The sequence below is a fragment of the Astatotilapia calliptera genome, chromosome 5, assembly GCF_900246225.1.
Source record: "Astatotilapia calliptera chromosome 5, fAstCal1.2, whole genome shotgun sequence".
Classification (NCBI taxonomy): Eukaryota; Metazoa; Chordata; class Actinopteri; order Cichliformes; family Cichlidae; genus Astatotilapia; species Astatotilapia calliptera.
The window spans coordinates 1,158,477-1,183,789 of NC_039306.1; the positions used below are offsets into that span (position 1 = coordinate 1,158,477).

The following is a 25,313-nucleotide window of genomic DNA, read 5'->3' on the forward strand; positions in this document are numbered from 1 at the left end:
GCCGAAGCTGCGTTCAGGTCATAGCAGAGTTTTAAAAATGACTGTAAATGTTTAGTAGTGTGGGCTAACGGAGCAGTGAGGAGAGATCACTTCTCTCCTTCCACAGTCATGACTGAGCTGCACCTGGCTGGACAAACACCCGTCTGAGGTCACCTGCTCACGTTTTCTGCACATATGAGGAGAGAAATAAACCACGAGTCTGGCTCAACAAAGATTCTAAAGATTTTCAGGAGTTTCCAGAGGAGTCGTGTCACAGCAGCCCCTGATTTGCATAAAGTAGCTCAGGGCTCGACTTTATGCAAACAAGGATCGAGGGCCTCGACTCATCATCCACAACACAACACGTTGATATCAGAATGCTCTGAATGACTGAATACGTACACGATGAAAGAGTCTGTGGACACAAAAGTCACAGATACAAGTACGTTCTGGAACTCGTGGCGCTGCAAAGCCCCAAAGTGCCATCAAAAATAAACTATTAAAGTACATTAACTACATATATATCTCCATATATATAGATATACACACACACACATATTTAAAAAACACTAAGAAGGAGCCTCTGAAAGTCAAACTGATTCCAGTTCAGCCGATCGCCCAGGCCATCTTCTCCTGCACTGAGCTAAAAAAGCTCACTCTGAGGGAGCTGCTCCTTCGTGCTGCTCGTCTCGCTCCTCACCTGACACAGCTGCCTTCAGACTTTGGAGACTGAAGACTGAAAACTAAAGCAGACGTAGTTCAGCTCCAGCTATCAGCAGCAGCAACAATAATTCACACAAAACCGAAGCTGAGATTCGCCCTCTGACATTCAGGTACTGAAAGTACAGCCCACCCTCATGGCGGAGCACAGGACAGTAACGAGCAGTCGATCCATTTGTCACAATGACACTGAAACTGAGTCTTACTAGAAAGAGTGTTTCGTGTCTGCAGCACTGCGGTTTAACAAATATACTTTGTTTACTGTGGTCTGAACCAGGTGAAACTCGGAGCTTTTTCCTGTGGTTTGGTTTCTTTTCATACAGAGAAAAATCCAAGTGAACTCCACAGCAAAAGTAAATCCAGGAAGAATTTGCTGTGTGGGAAAACTGGGAATTGTTAGGCTCATTTCGCGGCTAGCTGCTAGCCCGTACAGACCTTTGCACATCTGTAGTACCTTCTCTCATAACCACAAAGCATTTGTGGCTGCGGGACGTTTTTCAGCTCAAACTTGTAACGTACACCTGGTAGTTGGTTGGTTTGGGGGTCAGTCCGCACCATTAACGAACCACTCCGGACTTTGATTGGAACTGTACGTCCTCCACCTGCTGCTCAGGTCCACACTCGAGTGCGATTTGTTCATATCTGCACACGTGAGCCGTGCCGGGGGGGGAAACAGGCCAGACTTCGATTTAAACGCACTAAACAGCGCAGGTGTGAAAACGCCATTAGACTCTTAAGAGGAGACCTATCACCACGGTAACCATGAAAACTTTGAAACAAGTGGCAACTGTATGGGCTCAAAATGTGGTCATAAATATTTTGTACTTGTAAAAAAGATTTGTGTGTGGACTTAGCCAAAAAAACCCTGCAAGTTACAAGTACGAATTTTGACCCTATTTTTCTTCCTTTCATCTGATTGGTCCATGTCATGTCAATCACAAATGTAACAATCCAATCAGAGAACAGATGGGTTTGGCTGTCGAGGGGCGCTTTTTTTGAACTGCAGGTCCTTGAAGGGAATAAATGCCCTTTTACATGCCAACCCAGCGTTTTCCTTCATCACCACGAAGGAAAACAGTCTGTGGTCGTCCGAGTTTGGTGATTTTTATGTCACAGGTCTATGTGTTTAATACAGGGACTTCCACAGCCTTTTCAACAGCGCTGCGGACCGCGAGGGGGCGGGCAGTGTTTTGGAAATGACAGTCTTCATTACAAAGCTTTCTTCGTTATGAATTAGCATACATGTTTTTATTGAACATTTGAAGAACTAGCAAAAAAACCCCAGAAACTCTTGTAGTTCACATAAAGTCAGAGATGAAAACGACAAGGAGCAGGTGCATCTAGTACAGGTAGAGCTGCTGCAAAAACCCACAGAGCCCAGCAGCCAGCAACAAATTCTGGATCCTTTGCTTTTAGTTAGCAGTTAGCATTAGCAGCACATCCTGCTTCCGATGTGAAAGGACCTTTATGCTGCGCACTGTGACTCACAGCAATGGTCCCGGGTCAGCCCTGACGTTGTGTTAAACTAATCCTAAAGTAATAATGTATTTCTAACCACTGATATACCACAACTTTATCCTTTCAACAGCTGCTGAAAGTTAGGGGACCTAGCTGTTATCGGATATTTATATAGCGATCCTCCAGCTTCAAACTGTATCACCCTTCAAGGACCTGCAGTTCAAAAAAGCGCCCCTCCGACAGCCAAACCCATCTGTTCTCTGATTGGATTGTTACATTTGTGATTGACATGACATTGACCAATCAGATGAAAGGAAGAAAAATAGGGTCAAAATCCGTACTTGTAACTTGCAGGGTTTTTTTCTAAGTCCACACACAAATCTTTTTTACAAGTACAAAATATTTATGACCACATTTTGAGCCCATACAACTGTTCTAACCGACCAGTGTTGTGTTACTGTAACAAATATATAAACGTCATCGGTGGCACAGCGGTTAGAGCTGTCACCTCACATCCACAGGCCCAGTGGGCTCTGTGTGGAGCTGGGTACGACCTCCCACAGCCTGTTAGGTTAATTATTGATTCTACACCGAAGAGGACCACAGGCATGTTTGTCTGTGTTAGTCCTGCGATGGACTGTTCTCCTGTCCAGGCTCGACCCGCCTCTCCTCCTTACAAACAGCTGGCCAGCTGTTTGTTGTTTTCTCAGGACCTTTGGATCAGACCTGCTTTGTACAGGAGCATCAGAGGTTCAACGCTGCAGTAAAACAGTCACTTTACTGCATTCAGACAATCTCTCCACGGCGGCCCCAGTTGGCACAGTCTGTGTGAAGATCGTGGAAGAAATGAAGCTCAGACTTGTCTACTCATCGATTCTGACAGCAGCAATCTTCAGTAACGAGTGAGAAGCAGCAGCACAAGACTGACGGCTGCCGTCTCTCTGTGAACGTGCACGTGTCAGAAACACGAGGCTCTTCCACGCCGGCGTCTTCCACACCACAGTCCCTTTCTGTAGTTGCTTTACTGTCTTGCACTGATTTGCATGACGCGATTTGCATGAACTGAGAAAAGAAGTTTCACGTCAAGCCGCCCTCCGCGGCGCCCGCGTCTGTGATGAAGTGCCGTTTGCTGCGGCTCACGTGCTGCTGCTTTGGGTGAAAGTGTGCGAGTGCGCATTTCATTTAGTGTGTTGTTTATCAGTTAGATCCCCCCCCCCGTATCCTCAGCAGACTGCAGGCTCCTCTCATTGTTATGAAAATAGAACAAATATTCTCTGGGTGCGAGTGTGTGCTTCTGCGAGTGTGTGCTTCTGCGAGTGTGTGCTTCTGCGAGTGTGTGCTTCTGTGAGTGTGTGCTTCTGTGAGTGTGTGCTTCTGTGAGTGTGCACATGCACAGCTATTGGTAATAAAGCAATGATGGAATAATTCTCTCCCACTCTCACACCGTTTATTATCTCAATAAAAATACATTAGCTGCCGTCTCCCTCTCCTCAGTCTGTTTGTCTCTCACCCACCTCCATCCTTCTATCCTTTGCTTTTTATCCTCCAACTACAAGCAGCCCCTTCTCCCCCTCCTCCAAGATTGCCCCCTTATCATTCATCCCTCCACCCGTTATCCCCTCTTTCATCCATCTCCCTTTCTTTTATCCTTTCATCTAATCAGCATCGGGAATTTATCGATACCTCCTCCCCTCCATCTGCCTCACGGAGTTGCAGTCCTCTCCATCCATCACATCGGTATCCTCCTGCTTAACCCCGATCCTATCAGTTACCCTCTCTAACCTCCCTTTGGCCTCTTTATCTTTTCCTTCATCCCTTTGTTCCCTCTCTCTATCAAAACGTAGCTGAGCTGTTTGGAGGACCTGAGTTTCCCTGAGTGAGACATTATGACTGTTACCGCTCAAGCTTACAGCTAATCGCAGCTGCAGCTCCACGTTTAAGGCAGGATGTTGGCATTTCTCATCTTCACCAGAATCCAAATAAAATCAACAGCCATTAGCATCACCGGCGTACCTGCCCAGTCTATTAGCCACATGCTACATTGGTGTATTTTGGCACCACAGGTTTCCTGTTAGAAGATTTTTCATTTTGGTGCAACCCTAAACTGTGCATGAACTACCAATGACCTCACTGATATTAGAGTTTAAACCCAACTCTTTATGTCGAGGAAAGAAAAGCATCTTTCTTAATCACAATATTTCCCAGTGTGTGTTCGTTAGGCTGATTATTTTTTGTCCCCTGACAAATTAGTAGAACTAAAAGTCCTGATAGCTCAGGGTTAGGGTTTAATATAACAGTGTTACAAATGCCCTGGTCATAAAGTGAAACGAGCACACTTTACACCACAAACCAAACAAATTACCACAGTGAAAGCTGCTTCTTCTTCATTCTCTCACAGACCCTCTTTTGGTTTATCTTCATCTCTAACCTTCATCAGAACAGCTGATCCCGTCACAGGAACCAGGAGAGCTGAACGCATGTTCCTTAAATCTTTACACCAGCTTCCTCTGAATGTAAGAACTGAAAAACCGATGAGCTGCTGCTGGTGTATAACTCAAACAGACTCGTAGGTCGTCAGGAAGTGGTCAGCTGGTGGTACCGTGAGTCTGATCCAAACACAGCGATGATACTCTGAAAGGTCCGATTAACTGATTGGTTTATTTTTTGATACGGGGTTTACAAAACTGTAAGATAAAAAATCAACTGAAATGAAAAGAGATGCTACGAGATATGATGGAAAAGTTCCTGTTTGTTTTTTTTCTAGTGCTTTCCCGCATCTCAGAGACGAGGAGGAATACGAGTCGACTCGTAAACTGACAACTTTGCGTTCATGTTCAGGTCACAGAGAAACTGGGGAGTGATGAGCTCACTGGTGGATGCTGGGGCTGGTGGAGGGGTTGAAAGAGCAGAAGCGCTGACATATCCGAGGGGGATGAGGGGAATTCTGCAGCACAAAGGTGTGCATGAACCTCAAACTTATTAAATGAATGCAACCTCAGACCTCTCTGTGCACGTGCCTGCTTCACAACAGAACTAACATATACGAGCACATTCAAGGAGATAAAAATAAAATATTATACTGGCAGAAACAGAAGAAAGCATGCAGCGGTGTTTCTGGACTCATCTCCACTGAAGCTAAATCACGTGCACGTTCTCCCACTAGTGGGAATCTGGGCTGTCATTATTTTCCAGATCTTTCTATTTTTATTTTTTCACCCTTCCACCCATCTTCCTCACCCCTCTCCATCTCCTCCTCCTCACCCCTCATTCCTCCCCCTCCAGTCATAATAAGTGCAGCAGTGCGCCGTCTTGCTGTTGCAGCGTGGGACGGCTGTCTTCATTACTCTTCATTTGGAGCAGAGGAAGGATGGACAGCCATGTCATTCAACTGGATTAGTCTGCTCTGTTCTGCTTTATCAGGGAGGCATGCTCGCAGCATGTGAGCATCTGTGTGTGATAAAGGACAGGCTGTGTGTACTCGCGCGTTTGCATGCATGTCTAGGTATGTGTATGTTTGTGTGTGAAGCCATGATGAAGAGCAGCAGCCTGACATTAATGCTTTCACTGACATGATGAAAAGGGACTTCTTGCATGCAGAGTCGTCTCCGTCTGTGCCAGAAACCTCTTCACAAACACGCGATGTGTAAAAATGTAGCCTTGATACACTAGATTTCATACAGACTTCATCAGCACAAATGTACGACGGGCTGAGTGTGTTTGTGATCTGTCAGTTTGCATATACAGTGACTGAGAGTGAGGCAGCCGGTCAGGCAGTGAAAAAGAGTAATGAGAGGAAAACAGAGCTTGAATCCAGCCTAACTCTGTGTGGTTTGTCCTTGAGAGGCAAATATGGATGTAAATATTCATGCTTTCTCTTCCTTGCTCTGAGTTCCACCTTCAGACAGAAATGCTCCAGAACAACAATCAAATTTCTTTTCTCCTCATCTGCATCACTTTTCTGTCTTTTGTCCTTCAATCCTTCTGCAAAAGGTCAAATTAGGGGTCATCAAGTTTTATTTTGAATTTGAACTTTCATTTGTTGCTTAAATGCTGTTTTATTTTCACTTTGAGTACTTTTATTTTGAAAGGTTTCTCTAGGGCAGGGCTCTCCATGTTACTGCTGTTACACCTTTAACAGGTGATGCATGTTGGCAGTCCTGAACCTCTGTATTGTCATTAGTAATGATTCATTGATGGTGCATTTCTATCTAGTCTTTATTCATCTTTGCACACGTATGAATAGAATGAATCTAACATGCAGGTCTTTGGAAAAAAGACGATTTGAATCCCAAACCTTCTAACCGCTGCACCATCGTGTCAACAGTATACTAAATATATACAGACATACTGGACCTGGTCTTTTCCATTAAGTTAACAGAGTGAAGGAGCTGTGTTTCTGTCGATGAGCAGTGCGATGCATTGATCTTCTTATAGTGTGCCCACGTTTGGATCCAGTTTCTACAAAGTGTTTTGTAACGACACGCACTGGCCCCTTTAGAGACTCCCGACTCTCTTCAGTCTGAGCGAGGCTCTGTTTGCTCTCCTCCTTTTCCTCTGATGCCACGTTTCCCACAAGAATCGTTAGTCAGCATTGTTCTGCCAGAAACTCCAGGCACAGCCACATTTCAGCCATATTTGGCTGCAGGTTGTTTCAGCCAAACAAGCGGCTGATCAGTCAGTCAAACTCACATTAGTGTTGTCTGAGCACTGCTCGAGCGAGTGTGACCTTTGTACAGAGTTAACATGGTAAATGCCACTAATGCGCTTCAGGCTGCTGCGTGTTGTATTTCTAATCTGCTCTCTGGTTTTTGCATCATGCTGCATCTAAAAAAGAAAATATATCTGTAATTGATTACAAAGCCGAGTACCCATTCTGGGGCATGTTGAGCATCAGCACCATGGACAGAGCACCTCCTGCAGCATCATTTCATCACTTTTTCCTGCTCTTACTCATTATTAGACCAAACACTGCCCAAATGCCTTGTGTTTGCCTCATTCATCCTTTTCCTCAGAATGAAGCCTATAATTGTTCTATATATATCTCTAAAGGAACAGCTGTTAGTTTCTTTATCTCACAGAAATATCATGATGTAATTCAAGATTTCGTCAAGAATGTAGCTGTTATATTAGGGATGATGACAGATTAAACAAAAACCATTCGTCCATCCATCCATGTCCAGGATGCACAGAGTTAGAACTGCCCAGCCCTCCCACTTCCTGCCCACCTACTTTAGCTCCTCTGGGAGGCGCTCTCCAAAACAGCCAGGATGCTGACTGCACTCCAGCACAAACACAAGAAGCAAAGGCGCGAGTGCTCGGGTTATATGCAAGTATTAAATATTATCATATGCATAGCCTGTTTTGCATAAAAGAATTTTCATCATCTCTTTTTCGCCTAAATTCACATTTTATTTTTGTGACATTTCACAAGTTAACTTAAAATTCCCCCGACACATAAATGAAAACTCTGCCCCCCCTCCTGCTCCCTCCCCCGTTTCTCGCCGGAGTCTTGATTCATGTGCAGTCATCTTCAAACCATTTCTCCTAACACACACTTTTCTAAAATCATTTCTCCCTCCAGAACAGATTTGTGGGTTAATATTTTACATTTTTCCAGACAAGCAGGGGACTGACTGAGTTCATGTAGACTCATTAAACTCCAGAAACATATTGTCGAAAAACACCGCAAGGTGTTGTGTGACCTAATTTGAAGCTCATTCTGTAGTTAAAGAGAATCTCAGTGTGATCATTTCTCACATAGTTCAGTCTGCGAGCTGCTGCTGATGAACCGACAGAGAAGCTTTTATTTTGCAGGGACTCGGGAGAGCTGTTCAACATGACGGTGAGGATTCAGGGACATAAAAACTCATCCTTGTTTCTCCAGTGTAATATATGAGGCAGACACACACACACACACACACACACACACACACACACACACACACACACACACGTATTTATATCCTTGTGGGGACATCTAATTGACATAATGCTTTCCCTAGCCCCTTACCCCAAACCTAACCATAACCTGTAACCCTGACACTGAAACCACATTTATAGGTAAACTTCCATCTTTGGTCCCCACAAAGCTATGAATACACGCTCACACAGGTACTTCTCTCCGAGTCTTGTTTGCTCACGGATCATCTTCACAGCATCTCTCCTTGGAGGATCTTGGCATCTTTGTTCACTTATATAAAAAACTGCTGTGGAATACATTAAGCCACTGATATGGCCGTGTTCTGTTTTCAGTGAGATGAATGTGGAGCATTTGAACTTATAGATCCGTGTGTTTAAGTATTCATACAGCTGCTGCAAGTGACCTGATTGCAAATGAAGCCAGGAGAGGTAAGAGAAAGCAGACAGCATGGAGAGGCAGCAGATGATTAGACCGGCTCTCACGCTGGGTGCTGCTGGGATTCGGGTTTTGTCTTTATATGAAATATGAGTTCAGTTCTTCTCACTGTTAGTCATCCTGTCAACTTAAAGGTTCAGAGTGAACGTTCCCATCCGAGGGTGTCAGATAATGCTGTTTGTGCCTCAGCGCACCAACATCAGAGAGATTATGGTGCTACTCTACAGAGTCTGTCAGAGTTCAGAGGCGGGAGGAGCGCTGCTGTCAGAACGCCACGGTTCACGCGCCGTTTGGACCTTTTTGTTTTACGCTTGGTTTTGCTTTCGTCCAGCTTCGGTTTAATCACTACAAACAACTTTGTTAGATTTGGTGGACGCACCTCTTCACAACAGTAATCCCACATGCTGGAAATTGAAGAGTGGGGGGGGGGTCACCGTAGTGTCCCCACCCCCACCGAGACACGCCAACAGCTTTGAGAATAAAGCATCGTTTCATGTGTTGGGAATGGGAACAGCAACATTGCACCACCAGACCGGAGCACCGTCCCATCAGAGTTTCCCACAATGCTCAGCTGCTGAAGAAGCTATTACGGCATCTTTCCCGCACAATATAAAGCACCTTGAGGCAACTGTTGTTTTGATTTGCAGTTATATAAATACAATTGCATTGAAAACAGTGAGACATTGACTGGTTTCACACATTTCCACTGAACAAAGTCTTGCATCAGCATTGCACCAGAAAACTGTTGGTCCTGAAGTTTGAACCACCGATGTTAGCTTCTGATTTGCAGATGCTGCCGACAGATTCTGATTGGCACGATCCAGCGTCCTCGTCTCGGTTCCCCTCTTACCTCACGTTTGTGTCTTTGTCACGCTCGATGTCTCCTCGAACAGACAGGAAGCCAGAGAGGTCCGATTGCAGGGGAACTCCTCCCCTGTACATTTTAAAGACTTTTGACAGCAAAGAGCAGCTAAATGTGCAAACTGCAACATCACAGGAGGCCGCCAAAAATACTAAACACACCTTCAGATGTTTGAGGTGGATTCTTGCTCACAGCTGTGGTGAAGATGAAAGCCCCTTTTTATTGTATTTACAGTTAAGTCTGAGCAGAAAGGAGCCCTAACAGGATATCATGACTCCTTATTTCTCACTGACACAGCGTCACAGTGCTTTACAGCCACGCTGCAGTTAGCAGGAGCTGCACTCAGAGGGCAGTCATGGTTAATGGGAGACAGAGGAGGATGACAGAAGAATGAACATGTGTGATGGGAGATGAGGTCAGTCTTACCTCTTCTCGTATTCTCTTCACTGTTTCTCCTTTCTGTGGAGAGACACAGGAAGGACAGTCATCTCCGAGTGTACCGAGTCCTTAATGAAGATGTATTAGACAAGTATCTGAGCAACACGATCAAATACATACAAGATCATTTTCCAGTGTTTTTAAATCGTTGAGGAGTAAGCTACTGCTACTGAAAGACTGACTGAAAAATCCAGGTGAGGAAAACGAATCAGCGACGCTCGCTGCCTACTAATCAACAGCCAGCGGGATGCCCCCGAGCAGCTTCACTGGTGGAGCTCCTCAGTGAGCTAGGCGGCTAACAGGTATGACAGTGCGATGCTGTGAGTGTGACACACGTTTGCTAATTCGCTCAGGAAAAACATCGGCGCGATAAACAAACGGGGCTAACACGGATCACATCTGCGCTCTGAGCTGCGTAACATTTATCTCTGCCGACACGCGTCCTCATTGGCCGAGCCTGCCCAAACCAGTCAGCCTGGCAGGCTCGTTTAATGCTAGCAGGAGCCCCGGAGAGCAGCTCCTGCACCGTGACTACAGACTGGCACGATCCAACTAGAACCATCATGTAATTTAATGCCATCTTTGTGTCACAGTTAATAGGCCGCATACTGGAAGTGACTGGGTGGGTGGGGGGGTGAAGGATATCAGCCCCAATTGTGGGTTAGCGAATGTGCCGTGGGGGCCAGCGGTCATTATCGCGCCTCGCTCAGCTGTGATATACTTGGATAAAAATCCTACTGGGCTTTATTTAACACGTCCACGCTTAAACGGGCTCGCTTCCCCTGAGAGCAGCGCCTTTTCAGTAAGTACAGACTCGAATGACACGGCCTGACTGGAAATGTTACACACTGTTAATGCACATTTCACGGCAACTTCATATCATGTAGAAGGATTACGCCCAATGTTATCACGACAGGCGTGCAAATTTCAGAAAACTAAAGCCTGAAGTTGGCTCTGATGTTGGTTTTAGAGGATTTCTAATGTTTTTTAATTTCACTTAAAAGTTCATTTTAATGACTTTTTCACAGATTGAGTGATTTTTACTTCCTGGCAGATCAGATTTTTTCATACTGGGTAACACGATGATAGAAGGGAACGTTAGCTCACCTTTCCGATGATGCTTCCTACTTCCTGCAGAGAAAAAAACAAAACACAAACAAGAAAATCATTTCCTCAAATTTAAAAACAAGCAGACTCGTGTAGCCAATCAAACTTCACGTTTTGAACATGCATGCATACCTGCTTCAGGCGCAGCAGCATGACAGCGCTGAGATATGTTTATGCGCCAACATTTAATCGTGTTGACATTTTCATTTTCATAAAACATGAAGCATTTTTTTCTTTTGTGTCACCAGCTTCACATAGTTTACATAACATGAGCTCTAATAACACGAGCTCTAATAACACGAGCTCTAACAGGAGGTCAGCGGGGCGACCGTGTGCAGGAGGCGTTTGGGACGACAAGAGCCACGTGAAAGCAACAGTGTTCTCAGCAAGTGTGGAAGAGACATTTTAAAGAGTATAGAGTGAAGGTTTGGTAATCGTGGACTGTTCTTCTGGGGAACACGGGACGAGAGGAACGCTCTCAGGTTTCTGTGCTTTCTAAAACATGGAGTCCAGGAACACAGAGCAACGGCTGCGATCTGATGATTGAAGTTATGAAACCTTTGTTCATTCTGCCGTGTTGAATAGTGAACTTCAGGGAAACTTGGTGACTTCGGACAGGCTTACTACTTCCTGTTGGGATTCTCCGTGGCCGGGAGAAGAGAATTGACCTGGCCAGACAATTATGGTTTCCCTTTTCCCCAAATTCAGTTGTAGTTACTCAACTTGCTGGTTTAAAGATCGGTGAAGTGTTTTAATTTGATTGAGCTGCATGCTTCTTAAATGCTTAAATAAATATCTTGCCTGGATTTAAAGACAAAACTGTGGAAACTGGCTTTTGAATTCTTCATGTGCAGCACGGTGGTTAGCACTGCTGCCGCACAGCACGAAGGTCCAGAGCTCATTTCCTCTGTGAGTGTGTGGGGATTCAGTCTGCGCTGGCCTCGTCCTCACCTGATCCTGCTTCCCCAGAAAATAATATTCTGTTTATTATGTTGGCAGTTTTTTCTCTATAAGTTAAATTTGGGAGCCTTTTAAAGTTTCTGAATCGTTTCCATCTGAGATATGATGTTATTATAACGTAATTATTTATTGATGTCATGTTCTTTTCTCTGGCTGCTAGCAGCACAATAACCTGCAATCTCCTTTATTTCTCTCTAATTAACACGAGTAACAGTCTTGCTCACCTTTCCATGCATGAGGAGGCGCAGTGTGAGCGTGACTCCCATGGCGCCGTCTCCAAACTCCTGTTCACAGCTCATGGTAGAGGAGGTGGTGGTGTGGTGGGTGAAGGTGTGGGTGGACTCTGCTGCTGGGAGACGCATGAAGGTCTGAGGCCCCGAGGCGTATGGAGCTCTACAGAACACCACAGAGAACCCTTTGGAGAACCCAGAAAGGAACCCTCAGAGAGCCCTGGAGCTGCGAGAGGGGGAAGGGGAGGTCGAGGTTTGGGGTCGGACGGAGGGGCTGTACGGGCGGAGCTGGCGTCGGGGTGGGATCTATCCTTACTCCGGTTTCTGTGGAAAGAAAGACAAGAAAGTGATGTTTGAGTTTGTGACTGTTTCTACTTCACATCCCCTCAAAGTTAATGTCTGTATTTAGACCCGATGAGCCTAAAACCAGCATGTTGGGATCAGTCTGCTTTTTTGTAAGCCTCTCATAATCAGTATTTGCTGAGAACAGCCTTTATTGACTTTTTATTATTCTCTCACTCTGATGACTGTATCCAGAGCGTCTTACTAAACAGAGCGCAACAGGAAACGAGTCATTTCAGCGCGTAAGAGCTGCTGTAATGGGTGTTGATAGATATGAGTCAGCAGCTACAGATGCAGAAATTCAGAGAAAAACACACAACAACAAAGGGAGCCTACGACCATGCAGCACTGTGTTAAACAGGATTTCCTCGAGAGGCTTCAAACTGAACTTCTTTGTCATTTCAGGCACACTTTTAACCCCAAATCCTGTTTTTAAAGCAATTTCCACAGATGTAGGAAAACCCTAAAATAGAGTGATAAATTGGGGCGTTTCTCTTCTCCGTGCTTAGTTTGACTCAGGTGCTGGACGCTCCACGTCACCTTCTTTGGTCCCCACAACAGATTATCCATCTGATCCTCCTCTATGACCAACCCTCTGCACGCCCTGCTGCATGCTGATGTCCACATCTACTCCTGACACAGCACAGGATCACCTGAGTTAGTGCACAGCAATACTATAGCAATGCAACATCCATATTTTATTACATAAATTAAAACACTATGAACAATAGGGCTCCATCCTGAGATACCCGTCCAACGCCGCACACACTCACTTTACTAAACTACTGCTTTACTCAGATGGCTCAGTCACATGGGTAAGAACAGGACAGACCTCCCTGCATCGACAAAAAGTTCTTTCACATTCTGCAGCTTGTCACGACTCGAGGGTGTTGCACACTCATGACTTTTCACTGCAAGGCGACTGCACAGGTTCTTCTTTCTTCTTTGATGGACTGACTACAGTCACTCTCAGACAGACTGTCGAACATTCGTGAACAACTGCCGTCTAATTTATAAATGCAGACAGATTTCCTCATATCAAGAGTCAGTCAATGAGCAACACTCGAGGGTACCAGCTCAGCTGGCAGGTTCTGGTTATATTCGTACAGAACAGAAGGGTCGCTGAGACCAAACAGAATATTTAAATGTGAATTTCTGTCTTTCCTTTTGCATTAAAAGAATCTGAAGTGAGACAATTCTGTCAACATCTGTTTCATCCAATAATCTCAATTTTAACTTTGACATAATTTGCAGATAAACAGTCAACATTTACCACCTTAAAACGTCCTTTTATTGACCTTGTTATGCTAACCAGTACTTTTACAGAATAATTTAACTATTTATATTATTAACTGATGATAAAGGTTGCTGTAAAAATAAAAGTAGGTTGCAGTATTAAAAGTAAAGGTCAGAGTGTGAGGGCAGTGACTTTAAATCTTCCAACAAACGCTGTTACGCTCACGCTGTCGGAGCACAGCGCCGAGTGTGGCCCTGCAGCCACGAGGCCAACAAGGCGTTTCACTGATTCCACATCCTCAGCAGCACGGCGGGAGCGAGCCGGCTCCGGTGCTGTGCGAAGTGTGGAAATTAACATAATTTCTCAAGTGTCAGAAGCTGGTCAACAAGTCTGTGCTGTAATTTAAAAATTAATTGGGAACTCTGTTTAAAAAAAGCTTCGGGGGCTGAATTAAATAAGCTTCTGGCCGTGGAAGCGCCACTCAAGCGTGATGATACTTAAGCGTTTCCTTTTAACACAAAACTGAAAAGAAAACAGAGAAAGAGAGACCTCCTCCACGCCTGCATTCGCCTCGTTGTATTCAGATACGCAACTATGCATGCTGCACACATGACTGCATGTACATGCTGCACTTTGATCATTTTTGAGTAAACATGTATGTTTTTTTAGCAGATTTTGCTGTTTGTGTCTGGAGAGCTCACACACACACACTCAGGCATCTGTCACTATGCCAACCAGCACTGTAGGTAACCCGAGGTATGCAGACGAATAAAAAGGTGCGTATAAATGATCGACATATGTTTGTGTGCGTGTGCGTGTGCTGATGGCTCGTTGTGCAGTTTAAAGTGTTTCTATGCAAACAGCGAGCCTCACGTCTCCATCTGCACGTCTGCATCCCCCACTCTCATAAAAAATACACACTCTGAGCCAAAGTAGGTCACAAATGTAATGCAGGCTGTTTGGCATGCAAAGCAAGCAGCATCTCATGACAATGCAACACTCATCCACACACACACACACACACACGCACACTTGAGAAACAAATCAGAGGACAGAGGTGCTGAGAGAGAAAACAGAGTTAAAATAGTAGCAAGTGGCAGAAGCAGGTGGGGGGAGGGGAGAAATGGCAGGAGACGGCTTACACGACCTCCCGGGGAGCGAGAAGAGTGGCTGTCAAAACATCGTTTACACATGAATTCAGTCATTGGCGGCACAGGTCGAGTGTTTGCTTATCTGCGCATCCATTAAAACCTCTGTGTGGAAATTGTGCGTATTGTTGTGCAGCGTCGCGGATAGGCCGGGCACGCGTGTGGACTGGAGTGTGCAGCTGCATGAGTGCATGCATTTGAGAGGGCGGATTTAGTGTTTTATTTTCCTCTGAACAGTGTGTGTGTGTGTGTGTGTGTGTGTGTGTGTGTGTGTGTGTGTGTGTGTGTGTGTGTGTGTGTGAGAGAGAGAGAGAGAGGAAGAGGGAGAGAGATGAAGAACACAGAACATATGAATTATTAAAGTCCTTTCAGATGCTTCAGTACCGGGTTAAAACCAGGCCTACCCATCCCCCTCCGAGTCATGTTTGCCCCCCCCCACACACACACACACACACACACTCGGGGGAATAAGCCATGAATCAGCCATGCATGAGCTCAGAACTGAGAGAGTGTGTGTATGATTTTACTTGTTTTGCTGACATTGTGGGGACGATGGTCACACAGTAACCTTTTAGGGACTCAACTCTGAGTTTAACCGGATGTCCAGGAGGAAAATTGTTCATATTTATTTTCTGTGGCAGAGTATATGCTGTACTTTATCTCCATGAAACTACAGGACACCGAATACACAGATTTCCTTAAATATAGTGCTGGGTGATACTGCGTAGATGCATTCATTAGGGATGTTACACAGCACGAGGATGTTACGCCTTCATACGGTTTAAAAAATAAGTGTCAGTTTAATTCCTTCTCTGCTTTTCTATTTGTATTTTTATTTATTGATGATCCATTCATTGGCACCAGCCTGGACTGCAGCAGCTGCCAGAAACAAGCACCGACACACAAACAGATTCTCCAAGCTGCAAACAGGAAGGAGCAAGCAGCAAAGTAGTGACCAGCATCCATGGAATGAACTCCTGTGAGCAAAATATCTGCTAGCAAAGCGAGTGAGCATGTACCAGTTTAAACTACTGTCAATGAAACTGCTGACTGGTGTGAGAAGAATAGCAAATAAATACAAGCAGGCATAACTACGACAAAACATCAACTTTGTTTGTGGCAGTGACTTTAAACTCTTTAAACACAAGAGCTTGTTGGTTTGGGTTTCCACCAAATGTTGTTACATCATTATTATAAATATATAATCAATAAAGACGTAACGACAACGTCAATGCAGCAGTAACATCTAAAAACAGCATATTTGAGTAAAAAACACAGGAAACATATTTTGGTCCTTTAAGTAGATTCATTTGATAATGTGTCTTTTACCTGTAACCCTGTAAATGCAGGACTGTCACATTTACAGTGAGCTACTGCTTCTTTTACTTAAACGGTCCTGTTATCTCCATTTTCAGCATCATAAGAGGAACTCTGCCTCACTGCCAACATCATCTTTTAACTCACCGATAGACTCGTTTTATCGTAGCGTATCGTATGAGCTTTAAGGCTACCACACCTGTATGCCAAACGTCTCGCGGCTCACAAACTACAAGTGGGTGGAGCCTCTTTGCTCACAGCCGGAGTTGTACACCCGAAATGATCACATTTATGAAAATCCATGGCTGTGACGTCACACATGTATAAAGTGTGAGTCTGAGCGCTTAAAGAGTTTCCAGCTACAAACACAAACACGAGCATGCGGCGCTGGAGCAGGAGACACAACAGGAAACAAAGGACTGAACAGCATGTGGATACAACAACTGTCCAAAATAAATAACACTGTGAAAGTAGATCTTGCAGGTAAATGTGAAAGACAAAAATCACATGATTGATGGCGAGCGATGATGATGGTCAGTCACACGCATCCTTTTGTACATCCTGTCGTAATGTGAGAGGAGGAAGAAGATTTTGCTCTGCTTTCTTCCTCTGTTACACAAACACAGCCTCCACAGCCGGCGCGCTCTGCAGTGCTGCTGAACTTTGGCCTTGTAGACACACAGTTTGTGCTGCAGCTACGATAGCTGGAGCTCTGCAATCACAGAGCAAAGTAATAATTTTGATTAGTGTGTTTGTTCCTATTGTGGAACTGATGCCGAAATGCAACAATCTGTCTTTATATGCTTTTCAAGACAAAGAAGCCAGACACAGAAACGGGCCAAGAGATTTGTTTGGAAGGACAAACTAAAAGATGGGTGCTTGAAATACATAACAAAATGTTTACTGCAACTTTAATTGTACTTATATCAGGAAAAAATGTATTTGCTGTGTGAAACATGTTCAAGTGTGCTGAGAATGTGTTTATACTTTTATTTATATTCGAGATTAACGACTATGTTTCAAAAATAAATCCATTTGTATCCTGATAAACCCACTTTGTTATTACTTAAACAGAGTTGTAAGACACGACAACCCGCTGAAAATATCAAAACACACAAAACAAGACGGCAGAGTCATAAAGCCGCTCAAACAGAACGCACATTAACAACAGATTTAAAATGATTACATTTACAGGGATTAGTTACTCTAATGGTCGCTGCTGATTGATCCACTCGAGTGGGGTTCAGGAATTAAAAGACAGTTTTCCAGCTTCAGTATTTATGGGATGACTTTGAAGGATGAAGGAAAACCGTTTCAGGCCTTTTTGACTTGATCTGCATTAAAAAGTTTGCGGATAAAGAAACTGCATTTCTTCTCTCGGCCGATGGATCAGCAGAGATGTAATGCATCAGTTTGATTTCTACTTCACGCTGCACATTATTCAAATTCTCCCAAATAGGGCTGCCACGATTGGTCGACTAGTCACGATTACGTAGACTATCAAAATCGTCGATGACTAATTTAATAGTCGACGCGTCGTTTGAAGCTTTGTAAGATCCCAAGAGACGCAGGAATAAGTAGCAGGATTTAAGAGTGTAATAACGGACTGAAACAGAAGATGGCAGCACTGCATGTACAAGGATGCCAGCTGCCGTTAAACCCCGAAGAAGAAGAAGCTGTGTCCCAGAATTCATAGCGCGGCCCTGCTCAGTTTCCAACAATGGCGGCAGCTAGTTAGTTCTAATATTACTCTTATTATTCTTTCTGGGTCACAAAATAAATGTTTCACATATTTTCAGGCGAGAATGTAGCTGTGTAAACCTCAAATATCTGCTCAGTTTATCAAGACACCACATATTTTCAAAAGAGCTCCGACGTTTTCGGAGACGTCTGTTGCCCACTAGCTCGATAGCTAGCTGGGGCTAGGCTAACTAGCGCCGTGAGAACACCGGACTCCCGGCAAATCCTTTTCAAACCATCGCCGTCTTTCACTGCTCAGGTTAAACATGATATATAAGTCACTTAGATAACTTAAATGTTATTGTTTGTCTTTTTTTTGTATTTTATTTGTTCCTGAGTAAATCGGTTTGGCTGAGATTAAAGTTATAGTTTTTACACAGCTGAATAAACGTCAAGCAGACAGCTGATTATCAGAAGTGTGAGATGCTGGAGAATATACTCCGGTGTCCTGTTATAGTTTAGATAGCAAGGAGTTTATTAAACTTCACCGAAACAATCTGCAAATTTCATTAAAATTTAATAAACTATCATCTTGTCTTTATTTTTAGTTAGCACAGACCTGAAACACTTAAAGCTGTAAGCTAATGATAGTTATATAAGAGCAGATGCTGCTGGTGCAATAAGCTGTAGTTTTACGTCCAGTGGATGATGATCTGATTAGTCGACTAATCGCAAAAAATAATCTGTGACTAGTCGACTATCAAAATAATCGTTTGTGGCAGCCCTACTCCCAAATATACAAAATGTAATCTCATTACTGAATTGTTATTCTCTGGGGAACTAACTCAAATGCCCGACAGCACAGCCAGAGCCAGAAGGACACGAGGGTGCGGTCGCAGTTCATCCCATGGCATGTGCACACTGGCTGCATTAAGTCAAACAGATTGTAAAAGTTTCATCATATGTTTAAATCGAGGTTCTACTTTGTGAACAAAAGCATCATTTTAAATGCAGAGAACATTTTCCCTGTGAGCTTTATTTTAGTTACAAACATATACTCAGTCATTTTGTAAAAATAAGCTCTGACGGCTCTGCTGGGAAGCACATTATTGTACTTCCTGACCTTTGCCCTCTGTCATGTGAAGACGTGCTGCAGCTGCTGTCCATGGTGCTGATTTAAACCTGGATTATTGCTGCTTTAGCACTTACACAGTGTGTATGAGTGAGAGACAGTGAGCTAGAGAGAGAGAGGCTTGGGCATGCCATGGTAGTAAAGGTAAAATAATAATGTTCCCCAGAGCCAATAGGAGATGTTACACCTGTGGAGAAGCCAGTTAAATGCAAATAAAACCATCTTGTGGTTTTGCAGGAGTCTCCTTCTCTGGATGACGTCGTTCAGTGCTGAAATTTCAACAATATTTTTCTGTCTTGTCCAATTGTTGCAGAACTTTATGATGTAAAACACCTCGAGCAGACGGATGTTATTTGGAGCTATATAAATAAAACCGAACTGAAAGTTCAGGCTGGCATGAATGTGAGTGAAAATTCAACAAACTTGTCAAAACCAAGCAACAATCTCCTGATTCCAACACAAAAGTTTCAATAACTGCAGTTCTTCTAATGCTGGCTCCAAAACGGAGTCGGTCCTCACACACTCGTGGTTAACATTACAGCCTTTATAACTCACCTGCTGCAATTAAAGCTTATAATTAGGGGCGTGGCCTTTGACTAACAGATGGATGGTGGCGCAGGCGGTCGTAGCTGCTAGCGGTCTGCTAAGCTTCACCTCAGATGACTGAAGTCCCTGAACTGGACTGTTTGTGCCAACAATATGGCTGCTGTGAGGTTATTTGCATTAAAATCATCCCAGAAGAAGAAATTTCAGCATTTTTTCGGTTTGTATGGTGCAGCCACAGAGGTCACAGATGAAGCCAGCTAGCATTAGTTGATCTCTGTTGTCAAAATGTGGTCATTTCTGGCTAAAGCAACATGGTGACACTGAGATTTCAAAATATAAACATACATAAGCCAACAGATAACACTGTTAGCAACATAAATGGTAGAGCTTCAGCACAGATGATTAATGTGAGCTCTGCTTGTTTTGAATAACTGTTGCCTCGTCTCTCAGTTAAGTTTGGCAGGCGGGTCGTATTTTTCTTGGATTGTACAGATTTAATTTGGATGTTGGAAACAAAACCACCATCACCGTTTTCCCCTTTTTAGAAAAACGAAAACATTTCTTCCAATAAGAACTGGAACAAAGACCACGAGTCTGTCAAAAACCTTGCAAATGCCAAAGATGAGATTTATCGTGACTGCGATCATATTTGTGCAACATCATATACACATGTAGTGGACTCTTCCCTCTCTGCTGAGTGTGACTGCACTATTGTTTCAGAACAATACTGCAGATGAAATCCAGGACTTGTCTCTCAAATTATACCCTGATACATCAACACGCTGCCCTCCTTTTCTCCTCCGACTGCTTTCCCACTGGACTCATCAGGCAAAGCCGCCTTTCATATCAGTCTCCAACACAAGAAAAGGAAATTGTTCCGAAAGAAACAAATAGGGAGAAACAGGAAGTCGACGTGTGCATCAACACACACACACACACACACACACACACACACACACACACACACACACACACACACACACACACACACACAGAAAAGAAAGAAAAAGTGACGAAAAAGGAGGAAACGGGAAGAAAAGCACTCAAACAAATCCTGAGGGAGGAAATCAGAGACAAAACGAGGAGGCAGAACACTCTGAATACGTTTCAGGGACATGAGCTAAATCACTGTATTGAATTTGATTATCAGGTGGGCAGGCCTGATTGATTCTGGCCAGCAACAACTCATTTCTAAATACTGATTGGATTAAACGCTGAGCTCGCGACTCATTCCTTAAAGCTGATTGGATTAAAGCAGCAGCCGGCTGATTTAAATCACATCGTTGGTCAACTGCAACGTCAAGGACGAGCTGCTTGTAAAACCAGAGAAGAGACAGAAAAACTGCCTCTCCCTGCGACTGTGTATCTTTGTGTGGTTTTGTTGCTGAAGTCACGGACTCACTTCCTCAAACACACACACACACACACACACACACACACACACACACTGCCTCTCCAAGGCTCGGACAGGCTCCCTCGACCCTGATCTGGATGCACAGAAGCAAACGGATGGATGGTCTTTGTTACCTTGATGACATAGAAAAATGTTCCCATGTCAGTAGATATCAATATTTTGAACTTAGCCAGTTAATCCAGTTTAGTTCAACCACCCTTCTAGTCCAGTAGCTTCTGTAACGTAAAGAAAAAGAAGAGAAGCAACAGGACCCTGAGTCAGGACCCTGCAGCAGGTTTATGGTAAGAATGAATCCTGTCACTCCTGTGAGGCTTAGTAACACTTCCTATCACGCAGGGTTAAAGTCGGGCTTGTATCTTCTTCTGCTGCCTCCTGATTTCTTTCCTTCTGCGTCCTGACAAATCTTCTCTCTCTGTCATCAAGGACGATCTTTCATCAAGAGGATGAAGTATAATGTAAACAAAGAGACAAGGAGGTCAACATGTGCACATTTGAGAGAAGACGAGTAAATAACTGGTCCACAGAGTCACAGTACACAAACAGCACGAATCAAGAGCAACATTATTACAGTTGTCGTTTTATTTAATGTTACTTGTATCAGTTTGCACACTCATCTGCATGTTACTGCGCCCACAGAGGCAGCTGCTGCATTTTTATACAGAAAATTGTTTGGTGGCACCAGAAGATGATGTCATGGTTGGGATGGTCAAGTAGTGACATCATTACCAGTGTGTGTGTGTGTGTGTCAGAGAGAGGCTGACATCATTGCCTTCCTATGTGAGTGCGGGTGACACCAGTCTCTATTTACAGACCACAGAATCTATGGAGAGGAGGAGAGCTCTCCCCCCGACACCCCGCCACCCCCGGGGGGCAGAGAGCAAAAGGGGGGCGGGGCTTTGAGACAGGAGGAGGACCAACCACGAAGATTTAAATTTCAGCTGTTCACTCAAACTGAGGAGGAGAGGAAGTGGGAGAGCAGCAGCGAGAGAAGTCATTTTGTGCCATAAGTCTCTTGTGTTGATAATCACTGTGATTACAAGGACGGGGTAATGCTAGGATGCTCCTGCTAACACTGTAATAAACAGCGCAGCCAGGATGCTGCAGCCGCGCTGCGATCGTACCACAAACCCTAAAATAGAATCTGCAGACAGCTGCCACAAGAAAGACAAATTCCCCCCTTATTTAATGCGTTCTGCATCTGTGACTCACGTTTGGTTAAAATTCTTGGCAGGGTTAGCGGTTTGATTGCTAAAAATACAACTGCAGAGGCCACGTTTGCTCAGGTTTTAGGGTAAAAGTGACACGTAGAGTCACAGCACATGGCTACAAATAAAACCGGCTTTTACAGCTCAGGAAATGATTTCCATCAGTAATGGTGAGGTGAGCGTTTGATCCCCTGCTCCAACTACAGGCCAGAGTCTCCTGATGCACTGAGTGTGGGTGCTGGATAAAAACACAGCAACTTGAAGTTCATTTCAGGGAAGAGGAGGAAGTTGACGTGAGCCAAATCCGGCAGGCAGGGTGAGCGGGGAACAACAACTGTGTCGGTGTGGGCTTAAAGCGAGTGGGCACATGTTGGCACGCGCCACGGTTCAGGTGCTCTCTGTGTTCTCTCTCAGATACTTCGTCAGCGGCGATAGCCTCATCCCGAAACAACCGCCTCGCGATTCCTGAAGAAACATCAAGCGTTCTCCTCGTCGCTCCGCTGCACTGGGGCGTGGCCTTCAGGCTGCGACGCTGCACACTTTTAGGCTACGTTCACACTGCAGGTGAAAGCACATCAAATCCGATTTTTTTGACCCTATGTGACCCATATCCGATCCTGGTGTGACAGTGTGAACGGCACAAATCCGATATTTTCAAATCTGATCTGGGTCACTTTCGTATGTGGTCCTGAATCCGATACATATTCAATGTAGGGATAGCTCAGTAGGTAGAGTGGTGGCCCCATGATCGGAAGGTCGGGGGTTCGACTCCACTGAACGGCTACCCTGAGGTACCCCTGAGCAAGGTACCGTCCCTACACGCTGCTCCCCGGGCGCTGCACTGGTGGCTGCCCACTGCTTCACTGGGTGAATGGGTTAAATGCAGAGGAACTATTTCCCTATGGGGACTAACACGCACACTTTACTTTACTAATGTTTCAGAAAGCGACTGCTGTTTGATGGTCACGTCGCATTAAATCCGTCTTTTACGTCACCGACACAAGACAGACGCCAATTATCAGCGCCCGAGAAGACATCGCGAACGCTTCCTGGACATCCGGCGTAGATGTTAGTGAGTCTAAACAGAGCGCGTTGTGTGTGACGTCTTCTTTTGCGCATGCGGCCGCTTTGAGCGTTCGCACTAGAGCGCGTTTGTAGTGTGAACGAGCAGACAAAAAAAATCGGATTTGATCAAAAATCTGAATTGAGCATTAAGACCTGCAGAGTGAACGCAGCCTCTGTCTTTGAGTTGGAGTTGTGTGTTTTTGTGTGTATTTGTTTGATCAGGTTCACATCTGCTGACCTTTATTTCTTTTTATTGCTGTATCAAAAAGTCATTTTAAAAGGTTTAAATTAAACAAGAAAAACACTCATGTGCATGCTTTCTCGCTCTCCTTTTCTGTCTTTTCTAAATGTTTCCATCTACAAAACGATCTGTGAGTCTGCACAACAAAGGAGGCAGTGATGACAGCTGAGGGTTTGGTTCAATCAGGGTTTTCGTGGCTGGGTCTCACAAACAAATCCACCCTAAAGAGTATTTACATAGTGAGCTTAACATTTACATGCTGTGTGTGTGTGTGTGTGTGTGTGTGTGTGTGTGTGTGTGTGTGTGTGTGTGTGTGTGTGTGTGTGTGTGAGAGAGAGAGAGAGAGAGAGAGACAGGTAAATGACAGCAGTGACCTTGTCATATTTAGTTAATGTTTAGCAGAAACACACACACACACCCATCATCCTTGGATGCATGAACACACACACGTGTATATGCAGAAGATCGAAAGCAAAATGTGTGCAGATGCTTACAATAACATGCACGCTCATGCAAACACACAAACTCAGACACAAATAGAGCAGAAAACGTGCTGCCTGCATACACAGGCTGCCAAAGCCACTTACACTCAGCTAGGCTTAGGGAAAACACACACACACACACACACACACACACACACACACACACACACACACACACACACACACACAGCAGATCTAAAACACAAACTTGATCTTCTGTCAGTGTGATTATAATTTGAAAGAAGGAAGAGTTCGCAGATACTGAGACACGAGGGGAAATAAGCGTATTTGTTTCACGGCGGCATAAGTCAGCAGCCGTTCATCTTTAAAAGTCTCCTCCTGAATTAGACGTTGAAATAATCCCGGACAACTTTCAGCCGTGTGCGCAGCCCTCGGACCTTGAAAGCTGATCCAAATCCTCAGCGCAACTGTGAACGAGCCGCGGCGCCCGGCTGACATCGGCGCTGCTCCCTTTAAACAGATACGCGCTTTGTTTTTTTTCCTGGGCCACGAGTCTTATATTACAAAGGCTGGCAGCAGCCTGCGAGGCTTACACATAAATCTCCCCCGACCGTGAGGATACATTTATTCTGCTCTGTAATTGTGAGCTGAAGAGAGCGGCGTGGCTTCTGTGAGACGATGTGAGGAATGGCATAATTTGTCTGTTAATGTACGTGATGATTGCAGGGAGCGAAGGAGGAACGCAGGTCACAGTATGAGAGAGAAAATGGTGCTGCTGACTCGCACAGCAAGTGAAACAGCCCCAATCGCGTTTCTGAGGAGTTTCTACAAAGGCGAGCAGCAACTCCACGGATATGATGCCGAGGGGAGTGACAGCAATCACTGCAGCGATTGTGCATGTGCTCTGGGGGTGCGACAGAAACACAGGACACTGGGAAGACGCACAAAAAGACTGAATAAGAGGAGCGCAGACCGACTGCAAACAGAAACACGAGGGATCTGCAGCAGAACAGTGTTTCAGAGGAGAGTCGGGTTATCACTGCATCTCTGCACAGCTGCTGACACCCTCGTATCTACTCTTCGGAAAGAATGGCTGACTTAATATGTAAATAAGGGCCGCAAGTAGGGGTGACCTGGGCTGTGAGAGGCCCCCGGGCCAGGAGTTTGAAACCCCTGTTCAAGATAAAAGAAAAACGAGGGAGCTTCAAGCAGGGAGCTATAACTGCCCACTGTTCCCTACTGTTCCCTACTGTTCCCTACTGTTCCCTACAGCTCACCATCCCAACATGCCTGTAATGCAATTAGTGAACAAAAACTATGGCTTGGTGTTTATTTAACTCATTGCATGCGATGCATCTTCCAAAGTAAACATTAACCCTTTAGAGCCGGTCGGAGCAGCACGCTCCATTTTGCGTAACTACTTTTAAATCCCGG

General features: G+C 44.7%; 1 protein-coding gene across 7 annotated transcripts in view; it reads right to left on the reverse strand.

Annotated features, from left to right (window-relative positions):
- pcbp4 (poly(rC) binding protein 4) overlaps positions 1–25,313 on the reverse strand; it is a 186,105-nt gene that overhangs the window by 63,649 nt on the left and 97,143 nt on the right. For 6 of the 7 annotated variants that reach the window (XM_026166558.1, XM_026166557.1, XM_026166561.1 and 3 more), the window contains 3 exons: positions 12,104–12,433; positions 10,920–10,943; positions 9,801–9,833 (listed from right to left, as the gene is read on the reverse strand). In XM_026166558.1, the coding sequence (XP_026022343.1) occupies positions 9,801–9,833; positions 10,920–10,943; positions 12,104–12,241 (195 nt within the window). In that variant the 5' untranslated portion in view covers positions 12,242–12,433. Of the gene's footprint in view, positions 1–9,800; positions 9,836–10,919; positions 10,944–12,103; positions 12,434–25,313 lie in introns of those variants that run through there. The other variant, XM_026166562.1, reaches the window with a different exon arrangement.